General features: G+C 46.5%; 2 protein-coding genes across 6 annotated transcripts in view; both read right to left on the bottom strand.

Moving 5' to 3' along the window:
* LOC129475042 (zinc finger protein 674-like) overlaps positions 1-21,167 on the bottom strand; it is a 981,285-nt gene that overhangs the window by 840,118 nt on the left and 120,000 nt on the right.
* CHST7 (carbohydrate sulfotransferase 7) overlaps positions 1-21,167 on the bottom strand; it is a 219,747-nt gene that overhangs the window by 176,489 nt on the left and 22,091 nt on the right. For 2 of the 5 annotated variants that reach the window (XM_055266905.2, XM_055266904.2), the window contains exon 1: positions 16,313-20,906. The exons of 2 other annotated variants lie outside the window; for them this stretch is intronic. In XM_055266905.2, coding sequence (XP_055122880.1) covers positions 16,344-17,804 — 1,461 coding nt within the window. In that variant the 5' untranslated portion in view covers positions 17,805-20,906 and the 3' untranslated portion in view covers positions 16,313-16,343. Of the gene's footprint in view, positions 1-16,312; positions 20,907-21,167 lie in introns of those variants that run through there. One more of the 5 variants, XM_055266903.2, reaches the window with a different exon arrangement.

Genomic DNA, 21,167 nt, shown 5'->3' with positions numbered 1-21,167 from the left:
GACAAATATCTAATGCATGCCGGGCTTAAAACCTAGATGACGGGTTGATAGGTGCAGCAAACCATCATGGCACATGTATACCTATGTAACAAACCTGCATGTTCAGCACATGTATCCCCGAACTTAAAGTAAAATAAAATAAAAAAGATATATTTTTTTAAAAAAAGAAATCTCAGCCAGGCACGGTGGCTCACGCCTGTAATCTCAGCACTTTGGGAGGCTGAGGCGGGCAGATCACTTGAGGTTAGGAGTTCCAGACCAGCCTGGCCAACATGGTGAAACCCTATTTCTACTAAAAATACAAAAACTAGCTGGGTGTGGTGGCGCACCCCTGTAATCCCAGCTACTGGGGAGGCTGAGGCAGGAGATTTGCTTGAACCCAGGAGGTGGAGGTTGCAGTGAGCCGAGATCGCACCACTGCACTCCAACCTGGGCGACAGAGTGAGACTCCATCTGAAAAAAAATAAATAAATAAAATGAAATATAGTGACAATACCAAATACTGTGAAGATGTAGAAAAATTTGATCTTTCAGACACTGTTGGTGGGAATGTAGAAGGGTACAGCTGCTCTCGGCAATGGTTTGGTAGTTTCTTATAAAACTAAACAGACACTTCCACATGATCCAGCAATTGCATTTCTGGACATTCATCCTAAAGAAATGAAAACTTATGTCCACACAAAAACCCATACACAAATATTCATACTAGCTTTATTTGTAATAGCCAAAAACTGAAAACAATCCAAATGTCCTTCAGTGAGTGAATGGTTAAACAAACTGGTACAACCATACCATGAAATATTACTCAGCAATGAAAAAGAACAAACTATTATTAAACAAGACAACCTGGATGAATCTCCAGAGGATTACAACTGAGTGAAAAATGCCAATCTCAAAAGGTTACATATTATATAATTCCATTTATATAACATTATTGAAATAACACAATTATAGAGATGGAGAACAGATTAGTGTTTGCCAGTGAAAGGGGTGGGATAGGATAGGGTATGTAATGATAATGAGGGTAGCACAAGAGTTTTTTTGTGTTGATGGACTAGCTTTGTGTCTTGATCGTAGTGGTGTTTACACAAATCTATATATAATAAAATTACACAGATCTATACACACACACAAAAAATGAGTACACGTAAAAACTGCTGAAAATTGAATAAGGTCTGTTGTTAGATCTCACCAGTGTCAATTTCCTGGTGTTGATATTGATCCACATATAAGGTGTTCCTTTGGGGGAAGCTGTGTGAAGGGTACACTGGACCTCTTGTACTGTTTTTGCAACTTCCTGTGAGTATATTATTTCTGCAGTAGCATGATCATAGCTCACTGCAACCTCAAATTTCTGGGCTGAAGTAATCCTCCCACCTCAGCCTCCTGAGTAGCTAAGACTACAGGCGCACCCAGCTAATTTTTTACTTTTTGTAGAGACGGGATGCCCTTATGTTGCCTAGGCTGGTCTTGAATTCCTGGGCTCAAGTAATCCTCCCACCTTGGCTTCCCTAAGTGCTGGGATTAAAGGCATCAGCCACCACACTCAGCCTATATAATTATTTCAAAATAAAAAGTAAAAAAAAAAAAATTTGTCATTGTTTCTTTGTGCAACGTGTTGAGCTCTTCACTTGGGTTGCTTTAAAGACCGGAAACAAACTTGGCATTAACTCAGGATGGTTTTGTCAATGACTAACCAAGTGCTAAATGTTGCCAGGTCAGATCCCATTTCTCAACAAACATTTATGGAGAGTACTACCAGCCCAACATCTGTACCCATAAGCACTCTTTTATATCCTTTTATTAAAAAATCTTTGTATCTACTCAAACTTTTCATGCAGGTTCATATTTTTTATTGAATCGCTGGCAGTACAAGGTGAGGGAAGGAGAGATGTGTGCCCTGAAAGAACTATTGCTGCTGCTGGGGTATTTGAAGAACTTAAATGAAGTACCGCTAATTCAGGCAGGGCAACCTCACAAGGCCCTTTCTTTCTGCAATGGGTTCCTATTCCCCCGTGTTGGCCTCTAGTTCCTGAATGTCCCTGAACTATGTCAGGGATGCTTATATATCTTCCGGTTCTGACTTACACCTTCATGAGACCTGTAGCTCCCAAGTACACCCTAAGTAAACTATCAGCTAATTTCCTACTATTTCTCAATATTTTTGGTTGTGTTTAAAACATAAACGTGTCTATGAATTCTTAGTGTGATGTTTCCTCAAACTCTTAAGTCCCCAGTATCTTAAATAGAGGATTAAGAATTTAATTCACTCTTTTTTTTTTTTTTTTTTTTTGAGACAGAGTCTCTCTTTGTCGCCCAGGCTGGAGTGTAGGGGTGCGATCTCGGCTCACTGCAGCCTCTACCTCCTGGGTTCAAGCAATTCTCTGGCCTCAGCCTCCCGAGTAGCTGGGATTACAGGTGCCTGCCACCACACCTGGCTAATTTTTGTATTTTTAGCAGAGACGGGGTTTCACTATGTTGGTCAGGCTGGTCTCAAACTCTTGACCTCAGGTGATCTTCCCACCCTGGCCTCCCAAAGTGCTGGGAATTACAGCTGTGAGCACAAGGATTAAGAATTCAATTCACTCTTAATCCAGATCCCAACTCTTCTTAATATTATGGGGCCCTGTTCATATGGAGCAATGAAATATTCATCTTTGGGTGCATATTTAGAACTCAAACCCTCAGTTTACCAGCCAGCTGCAGTTACCGAGTAGCTAGTTTTGTCCTTTTTTTCAGCTGCTAGATGTCTGACAAAGAAAAATTAAAATTTTAAGCTGCTAAACTTCTTGGTTACAACTGTTTCCACTTGCCCAGAATCTGGGGAGAATGAAAATGTTTGCTACTCTCTGTATCACCTGAAACAATCATAGACCCTTCTGTTTATTCCTAAATCAGAACTATTTAAAGACCTATCCTGGAATAATAGAAAATTCATAATAAAAAACTGTCTTCATGCAATTAATCTCAAGAATTATAAAGGTTTTTATATACCATTGTTTTGAAAAGCATGCATAAAAGGTTTTTTTTTTAAAAAAAATATGTGACATTGAAATGTGAGGTCATTCCTCAATATTCAAATAATTCAAGAATTGGCTTTCACTTAAAAAAAAAAGCATGGGTTATTTATTTAAAGATTGAAAGTCATACTCCAATGAGCTGGGTGTAATTTTATCTCCTTTGCTACAGTTCCCTTGAGTGTTTAAATGACCAGCCAGGCCCTAAATGCAGCTGGTTGACCTACTAATAGCCTCATTGCCATCAAAGGGAAACTTCATTCTGGGTTCATTCTGGGTCTATGGAGCCTGGATTGCAAGCAGTTGGCTCAGCTGAGGCTCCTGGGGCTACAGCAGAATAACTCAGGAAGACACGCTTTTAGCATTTTAATCATACTTTCTTCAATCTTTGAAGCCGGGATGGGGGAGGGGGATGAATCAACTTCCTGCTGGCTTTAAAGTTAGAGAACAGAAGATTCAAGCCAATGAATTTGCAACCGGCTCTGCCTCTCTCAGTGGCCTTCCTGTGCCCCTCATTTCAAGTCAGGTAATGAGCCTAGGGCCTCCCAAATGAATCTGGGAACTTGCACGGGGACCTCATTTCTACTCCTTGAATTGCGTTTGTCAATTTGGGCCTGCTCTTCTTCAAGTTTTTCTTGGTCTTGCCTCCAGAACGTACGTGCCTGTGACTGGACTCTGAGTTATCCTGTCCCTGCCCACACACTTGTGCCAGGTGAGGCACCCTGGATTGACCACCAAAACTACTTCACAGATGCTAAAAGTTGGTGCTGGCGCTTAGCACTTGAGAGAGCTGAGATTTCCGGGTATTCAGCAGGTCCTGTTATCACCAGCTGGATGACTTTCCAGCCTATTGTAACAGCCTTCCTCCTGGACCACCTCCAGAACAAATGGGCTGAGGAAGGGCTTGAGGGTCCTTTGCAACGGCTGTGTTCTTATGGGGTCTTCTCCCAGCATCCTAAACTGAAAACACACTTTGTGGATGATGTTAATATCTAAGCTTATCTGTTAACCCAGGTTAAGCTTTCTTAACCTTCCTGTTTTCACTTCAAATTAGCAACTACAGTGCCAAGGAAAACGGAAATGAGTGACAATGTTTACAACAATAGCACCATTAAGTTGTTTTTTAAGGGAGCTGCTTAGGGATAATGTTAAAATAATATTTGAAATAGCAGAAATCTCGAAGTACATTCCCTCATTGTGACTCCAAAGCAAAATGTAATAGGAAACATTTAGTTTGCTAATATAACTGCACCCCCAGCTAGCCTGGAAACGTACTTTAAACGGCATTAAATGTTATTCATAATTTCCAGACATTTAATCTGAAAAATTATGCAGCAGTGGCACGGGGTGCTAGTTATTTATACTTGCACTAGTCAATAACAGTTTCAGTCGTATTCAACTTGAAACAACTCTCCACTCAGGTTTAAAAAGAAACAGAGGCTGAGTCAAAACAAAACAAAAACAAAAGGACAAAACTCTGGACTGGGGAGTGAGGGGAGAAACTTGCCTGGACTTGGATGGCCCCAGTGGAGAGCTGAAGAGACACACACTCCCGCCGTCACCTCCCACCGTGGGAGGATTCAATGTAAAATCTCAATCCATGTGAGTCATTCAAGCCCAGAGTCAGCCAGTACAAAAATTAAATGGGCATTATTTTTCCTCTTATTCTAGAATAGAATAAGATAATAACATCTCTCCAGTTTTATGATACCCACCCCAGCTAAAAATTTCCCAAACTTTTGAGCTCACTTGAGAACAAATGGATGCACACCACACCAGTATTAATAAAACCCGGAGCCAGGCACGGTGGCTCACGCCTGTAATCCCAGCACTTTGGGAGGCCGAGGCGGGTGGATCAGCTGAGGTCGGGAGTTCGAGACCAGCCTGACCAACATGGAGAAACCCCATCTCTACTAAAAATACAAAATTAGCTGGGTGTGGTGGTGCATGCCTATAATCCCAGCTACTCGGGAGGCTGAGACAGGATCGCTTGAACCTGGGAGGTGGAGGTTGTGGTGAACCGAGATCATGCCATTGCACTCCAGCCTGGGCAACAAGAGTGAAACTCCATCTCAAAAAAAAAAAAACAAAAAAAAAAACAACAACTTGGAAACGGCTGAGTTTGCCTAGTTGACTTTTGTTTTTTCCTTTCATTGAGCTGCTCCAAGATATAAATTTAGTTGGCATACCTAATTGCTTTTGTGAGTAAAGTTGCTCCCAACTCCAATAAAGGAACTGACTCAGTATTTTATAATATATATTTGGACAAGCCACCTGCAGATGTTTGCGATCCACTAAGTGAGAGTGGAAGGGATTTGGGAGAGCACAGAGCTGGAAAGTGACCTGGAGCTTAGATCTGCAATTCAGGCTGCCATTGGTCCCCATAGGGGTTATCAGTCAAATGAGCAACTGAAGTTTCCCTACCCCCACACTGGGACTGCCCAGGAAGGCTCGTTCTCTGCCCTTGATCAGTTTTAAGATTCCCAGGTTAGAATGGCTAGTCAGTATACAGAATCTATGGACCAGCCAAACTCTAGCCAATCATTGCAGGTATCTCTCCCTGCAGAGTGAGGCAGTATGTTTGTTCCACCCTTTCCTAGCCTTTCTTGTCCATGGTCTTGTGGGAGTAAAGTGGCTCCATGGCCTAGAGCAGGTTCGTGTTGGCACAGGACATTGGATCGTGGAGGCCAGTCTACAGGATTGCTGGAGATTGCCGCGCCAAGGATCAAGACGTGGATTTTTCCTGAGCTCAGATGATTTCTCTTCCCCTTTGACTGTTGAAAAATAAAAATGGCTGGGTGTGCTGACTCACCCCTCTTTGGGGTGCTCATCCCAGCACTTTGGGAGGCCGAGGCAGGCGGATCACTTGTCAGGAGGTCGAGACCAGCCTGGCCAACATGGGGAAACCCTGTCTCTACTGAAAATACAAAAAAATTAGCCAGGCGTGGTGGCAGGTGCCTGTAGTCCCAGACACTCTGGAGGCTGAAGCACGAGAATCGCTTGAACTCAGGAGGCACAGGTTGCGTTGAGCCAATACGTGTCACTGCACTCCAGCCTGGGCAACAGAGCAAGACTCCGTCTCAAAAATAAATAAATACATAAATAAATATGAAGTAAAATTATTTTAAAAGGCATTCAATAATGTTAGGAATTTTGTTATTCTTTGCAAGGGATGTGTACGTTTTTGGCCAATCATCTCCTTTTTGCAAAATTGCCCTCTGTAATTCCTAGCAGCTAGAAAATGGGAGGGTGGGCCAGGTGTGGTGGGTCACCCCTGTAATCCCAGCACTTTGGGAAGCCAAGGTGGGTGGATCACCTGAGGTCAGTAATTCGAGACCAGCCTGGCCAACGTGGTGAAACCACTTCTCTACTAAAAATACAAATATTAGCCGGGCGTGGTGGTGCATGCCTGTAGTCCCAGCTACTCTGGAGGCTGAGGCACAAGAATTGCTTAAACCCGGGAGGCGGAGGTTGCAGTGAGCCCAGATCACGCCACTGCACTCCAGCCTGGGCAACAGAGTAAGACTCTCAAAAAAAAAAAAAAAAAAAAAAAAAAAAGAACGGAAAAGAAAAAAAAGAGAAAGTGGGAGGGTGCAGAAAGGCAACAAAGAGGAACTTTTTTGTTGTTGTTTGCAGAGCCTGAAAAATGTGTTTTTTTCCCTTTATTATATCCATGTTAGTGATATTCTTTATTATAGCAAGAGACAGATCTACTTCTCTTACTTCTAAAATCTGTGTATTTAACATATGCCAGTTCTTGGCTGGTCGCCAGTTGGTCCTATTTTTAAAATATTATGTTGATTTTAGCATTTTTGGCTTACTGTTCCTATAATTTCTCTGAGGCAGTAAAGAGTCCTTTTTGAGAAAATATGGTCTCAGTCATGGGAAAAGTGACCTCAAAGCTCTGGTACAATTTTTCCTAATGTCTACCTTATCTGTCTGGATGTAATGACTTCTTCAATTAGCTTCTGAGTTTCCTCCTAAAGCTGCTCATAACTTTCCTCACTTCATCATCTTTACTGAAGAACTCACAGTCTTGATCATGGCTGCACTCTTCATGCCTTACAAAGCTTTCTGTGATGTTCTATTTCAGGGCAGAATTACACACTTCAGCCCTTCAGTTAGGTTAGCTTCCTGGTCTCCAACCTGCTGGATACCATGACCCAGTGATATTAAAATCAAACAAGCACTCCCTCTAGGCATTTGGATTTCAGGCCAGACTTCAGGCTTCTTACTGGCCTACTGGCCCAGAGAGTACCCTGCATCTTCAGGGCCCTTTTTTTTTTTTTTTTTTTTTTTTTTTTGAGACAGTTTCACTCTTGTTGCCCAGACAGGAGTGCAATGGTGCGATCTCGGCTCACCACAATCTCTGCCTCCCGGGTTTAAGTGATTCTCCTGCCTCAGCCTCCCGAGTAGCTGGGATTATAGGCATGTGCCACCACGCCTGGCTAATTTTATATTTTTAGTAGAGGTGGGGTTTCTCCATGTTGGTCAGGCTGGTCTTGAACTCCCGACCTCAGGTGATCTGCCTGCCTTGGCTTCCCAAAGTGCTGGGATTACAGGTGTGAGCCACCGTACCCGGCCAAGGCACCTTTTAACATTCTAGAAAGGGCTTCGATTCCGTAAGCAAAACGTGTCTACCTCAGTGGCTATTTTCAGAATGTGACTCTACAGCAAAGTTCTTCCTGCTCCCATCCATTTAATGGGAGGGGAATCTGCTGGCACAGAATATAGTCATCATTGAAATCAAATGTGGTGGCCCTCTTTCACAGCCTCTTAATCTCCTAATTTAAAAATATTCACCATCAGAAGAACTGGAAGTCATTACGTCAACTGAAATAAGCCAGGCACAGAAAGACAAATATTGCATGTTCTCACTCAGATGTGAGCTAAAAAAGTTGATCCCATGGAGGTAGAGAATAGAATGGTGGTCACCAGAAGCTGCAAAGGGTGTGGGGGTTGTCGTGGAGACAGATTGGTTAAATGGGTATGAACACACAGTTAGACAGAAGAAGTAAGTTCTAAGTTCAATAGCAGAGTAGGGTGACTACAGTTAACAACAATGTATGGTATATTTCAAAATAGCCAGGAGAGAGGACTTGAAATCTTCCCAACACATAAAAATTATAAACACTCAAGGTGATGGGCACCCCAATACCCTGACTTGATCATTACACACTGTGCATGTAACAAAAAAATCACATGTACTCCATAAACATGTACAAATATGTATCCATAACAAATTTTTAAAAATATTTATCATCAGCTGATGCTCTAATTTATTCTCAGCATCCAGCAGGGTGGTCTTAATTATGAACAGGGTCAGCTGCAGGAAATGTCAGACCTGGCCACTGGTTTGGTGCCAGGGTGCCAAGGGGGCTGGGGAGCAAAGCTGAAGGACTGCAATTATAGACACATCACTGAGCTCCGCAATTTTCTATTTTCTCCAATTAAAACTGCTTCCTATTCAATTCCCAAACAGTTCCCACTTGCCTGTGTACTTGAATTTGAGCCAGAGCTGTTTCTTAATCTCTACTATTCTTATTTTATACTGCACCTCAGCAGAAATGTCCCTTTCAATAGAGCAAGTTCCTTTTATTTCCACTATGAAGCATGAGGCTGAGGAGCCAGGAGACCTCACAAAGAGAGGGGTTCATTTATTAGTCACCTTGTTCAACTGGAACGTCAGACACAAAAAAGTGAGGCCAGTTTAGTTTTTTTCGTTTCCTTATTTTCTGGCCTGCTCATGCTGAGGGCAGGCTGAGACAAGGCATACTGAAGAATGTTAAACCAGCTGTTTGTAAATGTTTTTCAAAAGCATCACTCCCAACTATTTATATTACATTCGTATTCATGGGAAGAAAATCTCTGCCAAGACAAAAAAAAAAAAAAAAAAACCTCTTAGAAAACCGTTTGACTGCTGCCTCAAAAACTGCAAATGGGCACTTCTGCCCTTCCCCTGCTGAGACCACAAAGAGGGCTCTCAGGAACATAGAGAAAATGTATGAATGGTTAAACCTTATTTAAAATCAGCCTAATTTCCCCAGTGATAGGGTCCGCAAATTGTTGATGCTCGAGTCAATAAGTACAATCCCCTGCAACAGTACCAGAAGAAGGCCACCTGAACAAGAACCTTGCTAAAACCTGATGTCCTGTCGAAGTGTGGTTTTCTAAAGGGATAATTTTTATATCAAAATGTATCAATTTCTTCAAAATAATCACAAAAATAACACTCTCCAAATACATGTGGACTATAGAAGGGCTAAGAAGTTGATTTCATTTTGGCATTCTAGTGACTACAACCCAAAGTATGAGGCCATCATTCATCATCAGAGATGAACTGTAGGGTCAGAGAGAGCCAGGATGCCAACAGCAAGAATTTTCCATTCATCAAACTGGCCAAGATGAAAAAATGAAATCAAATCTATGTTATTGAAAGTCTGGGAAACAGACGCTCCAAGAAATTGCTGGTGGTAGTGAATGTTGGCCGACTTTGAAGAACATTACCTCTCAAAATGTACAAAGCATATACCTTTTGCTATATAAGGTCACTCTGCTATAGGAATTTTTCTGACAGATATACTCACATGTATGCAAATGCAAGGACCCTACTAGAAATGCAATGAAATAGAGCACAAAACTATAACAACTAAATGCCCTACAGTATGGAACTAGGAGCTAGTTAAATATGTTATAATACATTCCTACCATGAAATACAATATAGTTATTAAAAAGAAGATGAAACGGGAAGATTTTCAAAGCAATAAGTGAAAAAAGTGCAGAACAATAAATAGAGTTCAATCCCATTTGTGTATAAAAAGGCTATATTTTTCTGCTGGAATTTGCATAAAACATTTCTAGACATATACTACAAGAAATGTTGTGGCTGCTTCTAGGAAGTGAGACTGGCAGGTATTTTATAAACTTCTATCCTGTTAAATTCTATTTTTGGCCGGGCACAGTGACTCACGCCTGTAATCCTAGCACTTTGGGAGGCTGTGACGGGCAGATCACCTGAGGTCAGGAGTTCGAGACCAGCCTGACCAACATGGAGAAACCCTGTCTCTACTAAAAATACAAAATTAGCTGGGCGTGGTGGCGCATGCCTGTAATCCCAGCTACTCGGGGGGCTGAGGAAGGAGAATTGCTTGAACCCAGGAGGTGTAGGTTGCGGTGAGCCGAGATCGTGCCATTGCACTCCAGCCTGGCAAGAGCAAAACTCTGCCTCAAAAAAAAATTTCTATTTTTACCACATGCTTATGTTATTTCTACAATTTTTTTTTTTTTTCCTGAGACAGAGTCTCACTCTGCCGCCCAGGCTAGAGTGCAGTGGCGCGATCTCAGCTCACTGCAACCTCTGCCTCCCAGGTTCAAGCAATTCTCGTGCCTCAGCCTCCCGAGTAGCTGGGATTACAGGCACGCGCCACCATGCCTGGCTAATTTTTGTATTTTTAGTAGAGACAGGGTTTCACCATGTTGGTCAGGCTGGTCTCGAACTCCTGACCTCATGATCCACCTGCCTCAGCCTCCCAAAGTGCTGAGATTATAGGCATGAGCCACTGCACCCAGCCCTTATTTATTTATTTTTATTATTATTATTATTATTATTTTGGAGACAGAGTCTGGCTCTATCGTCCAGGCTGAAGTGCAATGGCGCAATCTCAGCTCACTGCAACCTTTGCCTCCGGGTTCAAGTGATTCTTCTGCCTTAGCCTCCTAAGTAGCTGGGACTACAGGTGCCCACCACCACGCCCGGCTAATTTTTGTATTTTTAGTAGAGATGGGGTTTCACTATGTTGGTCAGGCTGATCTCGAACTCCTGACCGCAAATGATCCGCCCGCCTCAGCTTCCCAAAATGCTGAGATTACAGGCATAGGCCACCATGCCTGGCCCGGAAATCCTTTTAATTTGACTTCCTCTTCTTATTGGTAAGAACACTAAAGCTGAAAAGGTTTAGGGACTTGCCAGAGGTCAATTAAGTAGTAACCAGGAGAGGCAGGCCCTGATGCCTGGGTTCCCATGCCATAATTCAAAAACTGACTTCATATAGAAAGCAAAGAATGACTGTTACTACTTTATGTCCACCCCTTGCTTTGTAGGACCAGCCTCCTTCCCTGTTCACTCATCAGACTTGACAAGTCTTGACTTTTCCTTAACACCGTATCCATCAGCTGAGGGGTCCTGCCAGGGAAGGCAGGCCCAAATGGGAGCTCTGATAATGCCTTGATCAAAGGTAGCATTAACCTCACAAGGAGCAATAATGATTTGGACATGGATGTATTTTTAAAAATTGTTCACACCTTATTGCAGCCCTGCTACTCAGGTACCTATCCATGCGCACACACACATGCGCACACACACACCATCCTAACTTCCAGCTCTCTGGCTCAAACCTAGCACCCAGGTTGATATGCTATTAGGAGTCTGAAGAAATTTTGTTGAATGAGAAATTCTATATAGGAGCAATGTTTCAAAAATGCCCATTCTGGGCCGGGCGCGGTAGCTCACACCTGTAATCCCAGCGCTTTGGGAGGCCGAGGTGGGTGGATCACGAGGTCAAGAGATTGAGACCATCCTGGCCAACATGGTGAAACCCCGTCTTTACTAAAAATACAAAAAAATTAGCTGGGCGTGGTGGCACACACCTGTAGTCCCAGCTGCTCGGGAGGCTGAGGCAGGAGAATTGCTTGAACCTGGGAGGCAGAGGTTGCAGTGAGCCGAGATCGCACCACTGCACTCCAGCTTGGCAACAGAGCAAGACTCCATCTCAAAAAATAAAATAAAATGCCCATTCTTTAGCCGTCTGTGTGTAAACAACAGCTTCACTTTCAGTGATATTTATTTATCTGTTGAGACAGGATCTCTCTCTGTCATCCGGGCTAGAGTGCAGTGGCGCGATCACAGCTCATTGCAGCCTCGACTTCTTGGGCTCAAGCGATCCTCCTACCTCACCCTCTCAAGTAGCTGGGACTACAGATGTGCACCACTACCCCCAGCTACTTTAAAAAAAATTGTAAAGATGGGGGGGTGTCTCACTATGTTGCCTAAGCTGGTCTTGAACTCCTGGCCTCAAGTGATCTTCCTGCCTCAGCATCCCAAAGTTCTGGGATTACAGGTGTGAGCTACTGCACTCGGCCTCAGTGATATTTATACATAAGCCTGTATAAAATGTTTGGGGCCCAGTTTCCTGATTAAAATAGAAAGATTTTCAAAATGATTTGGTGGTGGTTGATCATTTCTTTTCCTGTTTACATGATTTCCTTAGAAAGAAAGCTTCCTGATTGTTAGGGTTCAAATTACAGGATGTTTGCCTTCTTTCCTAATTTCTTTCAAAGGATGCATATGTCATGTCAAGAGCAAAGATCAAGGTGCCTTAAATGCCTAGCAGGATGAAACTTCGGGACCTACCAAGGGCAGACATTAAAGGGAGACATGCTGAAAAGGACAGGATACCACATCAGTCTGTCCAGAACAGTGGTGGATAGTATACAATGATGGATTATTAGATAATGAGCTACAGACAACAAAGCATTTGAAGGCACGTGAGGGGGTGATAAATGGACTCATGTATAATTGAGGACATTTTCCCCTTTCCATAATAACACTCTACATCTGCTTGGCACTTCATAGCTCCAAGTTCTTTCAGATAAATTACCGTGGCAAGCAGTTCAATGCTCATCAACAGCCCTTTATTCCCCATCCTGATCTTGTTCCGGTGGCAGCCTTCTGGTCCCATCTGGCCCAGGGGATGAACCATGACTGGTCCGAGCCAGAGGTTCTCAGCTTTGGCTATACAGTAGGATCATCTGGGGAGCTTTTCAAACATCCCAGTGCCTGGGTCTCAGGGCTCCACTCCAGACTACTTAAATCAGAATCTCTGGGGGTGGAGCTCAGGCATTGGCATTAAAAAAATAAACAAAAAAGCTCCTCAGGTAAATGTAATGTTCAGCCAGGGCTGAGAACTGCTGGTCTAAGCCAATCACAATGCTCCCATTCCCTTTCACCAATGATTGGGCTAGGGCAGGCTGTATAACCCAGTTTTAGCTAATGAGACATAAAGGGACGTCTGCTGGTAAAGGGGGTTCTGGGAAAGGTTTTACAATTTATTAAGGCTGGGTGCAGTGATTCACATCCATAATCCCAGCACTTTGAGAGGCCGAGGCAGGCAGATCGCTTGAGCTCAGGAGTACAAGACTAACCTGGGCAACACAGTGAGAGCCCCCACTCCCCGCCCATCCCCAATCTTTGCAAAAGAAAAAATTTTTTTTTAATGAGATAGAGTGGTGATGTGCACCTGTAGTCCCAGCTACTTGGGAGGCTGAGGTGGGAGGATTGCTTAACCCTGGGAAGTTGAGGCTGCAGTGAGCCATGACACTGCACTCCAGCCTGGGTGAAAGAGTAGATGTGGTGGTACGCACCTGTGGGCCCAGATGCTCGGGAGGCTGAGGTGGGAGGATCCCTTGAGCCTGGGAGGAGGAAATTGCAGTGAGCCAAGATGACACCACTGTACTCCAGCCTGGGTGACAGAGTAAGAGCTGCCACTCAAAAAAAAAGAGCATGGCAGGAGGAAAAACCCCTCCACCCCTTACCGGCTAGATAGCTTCCTTCCTTTCTGTATTTTAATAACCCTGTGTCGTTGTGTGAAGATGTTATGCTTGGAGCTGTGGCTACCATCTTGTGACAGTGGGAAGATAAGCCAGTGAATGAAAGTCAAGATGTAAAAGATAGGAAGGGCCTAGGTCCTTGGTGACTTGGTTCAGGGTGCTACGGCCCCCACCCAGACCAGAAAAAACTTCACTGACTCCCTCACTGCCAAATCCTGGCCATTGGGTATGGACCATCCAGAAGTTACTCAGGTTAATTCACATGTGGCCTCTCTCCTCAGTTGAGCCGAGGGCATCCTGAGATGCCCTATGGGGAGGATGGCTGTAAAGTTGTCAGCAGCTCAGGGATATTTTATTTGTTCAGTGGTTGGGACATATTAGTAATAAAGCTGAGTGTGTTTTCCACCTCATACTAGCCGGGCTGGAGTATCGGGGTGCTGCCAGGGAATGCCAAGGCGGGGGCCAGGTGAGGTATAAAAGAGAAGATTATGAGCTCTGGAGTCTAACACCAAACACTGTTCCACCCTCACCAGCCCAGGTATGACTTTGGGCAAATTACTTCTCTGAGTCTCGGATTCCTCATCTGGAAAACTGGTATAAATAACGATATATGTACAATGCCTAACTCAGTGCATGACACATAGCCCTTCAGTAAGGATCCCTCCCCCTCTCTTCTCCTCCCTTCTTTAGAATAGAGTGTGACAAACTTTTGGAAAACCCATCAGTGCGTCGGCAGTAACGTTATCTTCCTAGGAACCAAGAATACAAGCATTGTAATCAATCCACTGATTGGTGGTAAGTGCCCAATGCGGGAGAAAGGAGTCAGCCACTAAAGTCTGGAAGAGCCTAAAGCTTGCTCCCAGATGTCCCTGCAGCCCTGCAAAGGAAGCCCCATCGGCCTTCCAAACAGCAACACCAGTGTCTTCCCTCACAGTCACTGTCACCCACACAGACTCTAACTTCCTAGAGGGCAAAGACTGTCCTCTACCCTCCTCTCTATTCTCTTTAATGCTTCACCCCAGCCAGTACTCAAATAGATGTTAGTAAAAATGAAAAAAAAAAAAAAAAGCAAAAGTTTCTGGGAGATTGTCATGTCTTAAAGCCATAAAATGCACAGCATTCCGCCCAGGGGAGGAGTTCCCTCAGGCCTGTGAAGAAGGGTTAGGGACAATTACTGTTACATCTGTAAATACAGGATCAGCAGATGAAAGGATGTTTTTGTTAAGATGTGACAAGTCACCCTGTGCCTTACCTTCCATCACTCAGGAAATCAGGAAAGAACACAGACTTCCTAGCAATTTCAGAAACTGACTAAGAAAACCATTTGATTACTGGGAGAAAAATTAGTTAGCCAGCTTCTGAAATCACTCTGAAACCCTGGTTCTGTAACAACAACAAAATCCCTCTTCATTAATATCTTCAACGTTTGTCCTCAGAGCTTCATCTCAGGGGAATGCTGAATTACACTATAAAATAATGAATGGAAACTTAACTCACTTCCGCCCACCCAGCACTGCTTTTCCTCCTCCTCTGGACTGACTGCACAGTGCAGAAGGCGGCACCCTTCCAATTCACACAAAGTTTGGGGAAACACACTCCCATGTCACTAAGTAGACTCCTATGGTCAGCACTGTGCAGAACAAACCCTTCCCTCAGGCCATACACTGACTCACACAGAACACATTTTGAGACTGTTTAAGCCTCACTTTAGCATCTTCAGATATACAGAGAAAAAACAAAAAACAAAAATGAAAAAAACAAAAAAGAGGGGGCAGTGTCTTTTCACAAAGCTCCTCCTGCAGTCACAAACTGCTACTGCCAATTGAAGGCTCCATCTGTTAAACGGATGGGGTGGAGTGGGGGACACCCAACCCTGAGGTCTTGTCGACACTAGAGGAAGCTGACCAGGCAGCTTTTGTGACCTGATGTGAATGGGATATGGTCAAATATCCTGCAAATGCCAGCTACAGGGAGAAGGGGGAAGGGAGAAGAGGAGGGGAAGGGGGAGGAAGAGGAAGAGGGGGAGGGGGAAATGAGAGAGGGAAGGAGGGGGAGGGGAGACGGAGAGGCGCACATGAGCCAGGGGAAAGCAAGTCTATTCACTACACAAGCGCCTGAGACACACGATGTGCAAGAAGTGTTGCAAGAGCCGCCTGACTGTGCCTGCATGTTTGGAAACTCAGGAGAAAAGCCCTGGAGCCTGCGCATAAAACAGATAGAGAAGAAACATGAAACAGAAAGATTAGGGATAGGTAAGGTTAGAATCAATGCCTTTCCACCAAACTCTCTGCTTTTGGCTTTCTCTGTGCCTGTAAACACCATTGCAAAGTCTCCTCACAGGACAAACTGGCATCAAGATAACTCCATAATCATCAACCTCAAATGGTTTCCGAAATCTGTACTCCACATGTCAATTCCCAGTCTCACGGCTCATTATGACTATTTCAAACCTTCTCTACTCTCCTCAGCCCTCTGAAACCTCCTACTTCATAGGAGTAGGAGGCGCGACGCTAAGCTGGAGATTCCGATGAATCCAAATTCTATGAGCAGGACTTTCCCATCCTCTTGGACCTGATCTGATAGAATGGGATCCAGCATGGTACCCTCCCCCCTACACCTCCCCTCCCCAGGCCATTCCAGGCTCCTGGAAGACCAGTCCCGGTCCCTGCCTTGCCCCGGGCCACCTTACCCGGATCCGTGCCGGGGACAGGGATGGGAGGCTACGTGGCGCCGTCGGCATCCATCTCCAGCGGCGTCTCCCGGTCCCTGGGCGGCTCCGCGTCGCCTTCCTCTCCGCTGCGAGGGTAGGCGAGCAGACGCATGGCTGGAGCGCAGGCGGCCTCCACCTGGCGCACCTGCTCTCGGCTCAGGCGCTCGCGCCAGGCGTGCACCGCCTCCCGGGCGTCGCGCGCTGACAGGTGGAAGGGCCGGTCGGCGCCGTAGGCCGCTCCGCGAGTCATGTTGAGCGCGAAGGCATCGAGCGCTGCGAGCGCGCGTAGCCCGGAGAAGCGCAGCAGGCGGCGCAGCTGGGCGCGTGGCTGCCGCACCAGGTCCTCATAGCGCAGCCTCAGGTAGCGGCGCCGCAGCCAGGCGGGCGCACCGCGCGCGAAAAGCAGATCGCGCAGCCAGGCTTCGCAGATCACCTCGAGCGCACCGGTCAGGAAGAAATCGGCGCGCGGCGCGGCGGGCAGCGCGCGAGACTGGCCCCCGGGGCGAGCACCCACGCCGTGCGCCAGCAGCACACGGTGGAAGCGGTCGCCCCTCTGGCGGGTGCGCAGCACCTGGATGCTCTCGCGCAGCAGTCCCTGCCTAGACTTGAGGCGCGAGTTGTGCACCGCCCTCGGGTCGCGGAAAAGCTGCACCACCTTCAGGTTGAGGCCTGGGTCACGCAACAGGGGCACCAGCACGCCCAGATCGAGCAGGCGCACGTCCTTGATGACCACCACCGGGTACTTTCGGCACTCGGCCTCCAGGGCGCGTATCGCCACGGGTGGGCAGCTGCGCTCGCAGGCGGTGTCCTCGACGAGGCCCACCTCGGCCCGGGCACGGGGTGCGCCAGGACACAGTGGCGGCGAGCAGATGACCTTGTTAGTCCGCCAGCGGAAGAGGGCGGCCGTGGTAAGATTGGCCGTGTCCGGGGCGCGCGCAGCAGGGTCCCCCGGCGGCGCGTACAGCCGCAGCACGGAGAAGTCGCAGCGGAAGAGCGAACGCAGCATGTCGCGCAGCGCGCCCTGCAAGCTCTCAGCGTCGCCCGGATACAGCGCCTGCCATAGATGCCACATGGGCTCATACAAGTAGAAAACGTCCGGGTGCTGGTTAAAGAGTTCGCCCAGGAAGGACGAGCCGGTGCGCCAGGTGGCATGCACGTAGATGTGTTGCTTCTCGCGAGACACCGCCTCCCCGACAGCGCCGCTGAGGTTGCTTGGGGACCGAGGGGACTGGTTCGCGCCCCCTTCCGCGGCGGCCCGCGCCTCCGCGCCCTGCTCGCGTTCGCCGGCCGCCGCCGCCTCCAGGCTCCACACTCCCAGGCTGCGCTGCAGGCCGGGGCAGTGCTCGGCGCCCTTGTCCCCGTCGCGGCCGCCGTCCAATACGGAGGGGACGAGCAACAGCACCAGCGTGTACAGCACCAACAGCAGCGCGAACTTGCAGTACTCTCGGCGTCGCCGCCGCCGGCCCTTCATCGTTCACCGACCCTCCAGAGCGGGTCGGGCGCCAGTCTTCTCTCGTTCCTCAGAAATCCCGTCCCAGGTCCGCTCTTGTGGCCTCTCCCGGCCCCTCTGCGCCGGGAGGAGCAGAGCCGCGGGGCCGCGCATCCACAAGGGGAAACTTGGAAGGCGGTGGTGCTACTGACGGCGCCCCTGCCCTCTCGGCTCAGCCGCCGGAGAGCCGCCTATTGGCCGGCTTGGCAGCCGCCCGCCCCGCCTTTCTGCCCGCCTGGGTTCGCCCACGGCTCTGCCAGATCTGGGCGGGGCTGTAGCGGGGTTGGGACGCCGGCTTACGGAGCCAGACCCCCACCTTTCCCCAAACCCTCCGTAATGAAGTCTTCATCAATGACTTCAGGCAAAGGAGGGGCCTGTGTGTACAGAATGTATCCAGTAAAGGGCCATAGACCCCACCCGGAGAAGGCCACTGCCTCTTCTGTTTTATGTCCCCTGCCTAGCCATCGCTATCCTAGGCAGATAACCACTCGCCACTATCTACATCCAGCGCCCCCATCAGCCCTGGAGTGGATGTTACTGAGTTCTGGACTAAAAGATACAAGATTGTACGTGGCAGAGTGGTCCAGGGCGGTTGGAGATACTACTGCATTCACGCAGCACATTTCATAAAGTCTAGCCTTTGTGAAATTCTAAGTGTTGTGTTCCTTAGGGTTTCACCAGCTGATGGGCTCTACACATTTTAACAATACTCTGGGGCCCAGTTTGGTCATTTGTAAAATGTGAATAATTCTTAGTACCCATGTACCTCCTGGGATTGTGAGATTTGGGGGTTGTTACCACAGTATAACCCAGCCTGTTCTGGCACCTCTGAGCAAAAGACATTTACAGAATCAAAGTGGTAGAATGGTGACCTTTCTCAGGAGCTTGGTGTTTAAAAGGACCCGTAAGAAGAAATGTGTACCCAAAGATAGATGAAAAAGGGACAGGAAGTCCAACAGGCAGATGAAGACTAGAGTTACTAAAATTCAAAACAGAACCAAAAAAGATATGTTTTGCTCTGTTTCATCAGGCTAATGAATAAGGAACTGAGAGCTTCCTTTCACCAGCTTGGGGAAGGTGTTGTAAAGTTAATAAAACATAGAAAGCATATCTACTTATCTCCACCAGGGGAGATCAAGAGTACAACCTTGGGAGTAGAGGAACCCTAGGAATTAATAAGGTCAATCAAGGGTCTGTCATCGTAGCAGAAGGAAAACTCAATCAGAATTAAAGTTGTTTTCTATTAAGTGATTTCTATCACACCTAAGTTACTAGATCTGCTATCCATTTTTCACAATAGAGTGGTACAATAGAGTAGGCCCCGGTCCCTCCTATCAATCACCATTTCTCCTCCCTATTCAACTACACCCTCTCAACCAGATTATTTCCACTGATGTGCAAATTAAACAGTTTGATCTCTTTCTCTGTTTCTTCCTCTCTCCCTCTCTTTAAAGTCCCATTGATTTGCATCCTCCTTTAGTGTAGCTGCTGCTAACACATACAGTACCCTTGTGAGAATCAGAAAGTGCCCCCTCCAGACAGATGAATTGCAAGGGGGCTGACCCCATTCAAATAAGTACCCCTTCCTTCAGGCCACAGCCCCAGTCCAAGGTTAACAGCTTGAAGGCACGAGCCTGGCCAGATTCCAGCCTGCTGTTGCATCTTTCTGCCAGGTACCCTCACCCTGCCCTTCTCCTACCCTTGTCCTGTTGCCACTGGTTTCTCTACCCACTCCTCACAGCCCAGCTTCTTAGTAGAGCTCTCTATACTAGTTCTCTCCGTGCTCTCGTCTCCTACTCATTCTGTGGCAAGCCAGGTCTCCCTAACGGCTGAAGAGGCAGGCCTCCCTAACAACTGTTTCAGCACTGACTGCGTGGTTAAGCTAACTATTAAAAGCTGAGAGAGCCAGTGCCCTTATACAAAGGCTGGAAGGTAACAAAAGCACACCAAGAGTTTTGCCTAGGTCTTTCCTGGGCCTTGAAGCGTGACAAGAGAAGGAAGGCGTTCTTAACAGGACCCATTTAAGATTAAACAAGTTTCTCCGGGCGCGGTGGTTCATGACTGTAATCCCAGCACTTTGGGAGGCCGAGGCAGGCAGATCACTTGAGGTCAGGAGTTTGAGACCAGCTTGGCCAATGTGGTGAAAACTCGTCTCTACTAAAAATACAAAAATTAGCCGGGCGTGGCATGCACCTGTAATCCCAGCTACTTGGGAGGCTGAGGCAGGAGAATCACTTGAACCTGGAAGGTGGAGGTTGCAGTGAGCCGAGATTGAGCCACTGCATTCCAGCCTGGGCAACAGAGTGAGACTCTGTCTCAAAACAATAAAATAAAATTTTAAAAGATTAAGCACATTTTATTAGGGGTCTGAAGGAACTCCCCAAACCTCCATGATTTAGCAGGAGATAAGGGTAATCACCCCAGCACCTGGATCCATTTAGATTAAGTAAATTTACTGAGGCTCCAGAGGAAGGTCTTCAGGACTCAGAACTTAGTTATAGATTAGAAGAAGTTAATCACTTATGTCTTTAGATGAATGCACACTTACACGTAGACATATAGCTTAGAAGGTATGTAAGCTCTGGAAAACTTTGTAATTTTGAGTTGGTCTGGTGATAATTTCCAGGCCTTCTCCCTGCACCTGGTTACAGAAATAAAAACTCTCTTCTTTCCCAGTTCACCTGCATCTTGTAATTGGGCTGAGAGAATAAGCAGTCCGACCCTCGGCTTGGTCCAGGAACAATTCCTCAGCACGCTCCAATCTGAGTTCTGCCCCCATATTGCCACATCATCAGTTCTTTCTAAGCTTATCAATGGCTTCCATGGGTTTTTTTTTTTTTTTTTGAGTTTAGCTAGGATCACAGATTCACACCACCACTCCCAGCTAACATTTTATTTTTAATTTGTGTAGATACGGAGTCTTCCTATGTATTCCAGCCTGGTCTCCAATTCCTGGGCTCAAGCAATCCTCCTATGTTGGCCTCTCAAAGTGCTGGGATAACAAATGTGAGCCACCATGCCTGGTGCCATGTTACTGAATCCAGGACACTTTCCTGGCTCACCTTACTTGACCTTTCAATAACATTTTTAACTGACACATTGTAAGTGTACATATGTATCAATAACATTTAACACTGTTGACAACTCCCACCTTCAAACCATCTCTTCTGCCAACTTCTATGACATCACATGTGAACTGTTATCCTAGTTCATAGCTGCACCTTCAGAGCACAGCATTTGAGAGATTGACCTTTGGAGTCAGGCCACCCAAGTTGATATCTTTTGGAGTGAGGCCACCCAAGTTCATAGGCCAGCTCCACCACTTCAGCTCTATGGCCTTGGGCA

This window comes from Symphalangus syndactylus, chromosome X (genome assembly GCF_028878055.3).
Source record: "Symphalangus syndactylus isolate Jambi chromosome X, NHGRI_mSymSyn1-v2.1_pri, whole genome shotgun sequence".
NCBI classification, from domain to species: Eukaryota; Metazoa; Chordata; class Mammalia; order Primates; family Hylobatidae; genus Symphalangus; species Symphalangus syndactylus.
This window is presented reverse-complemented; position numbering and strand designations above follow the sequence as displayed.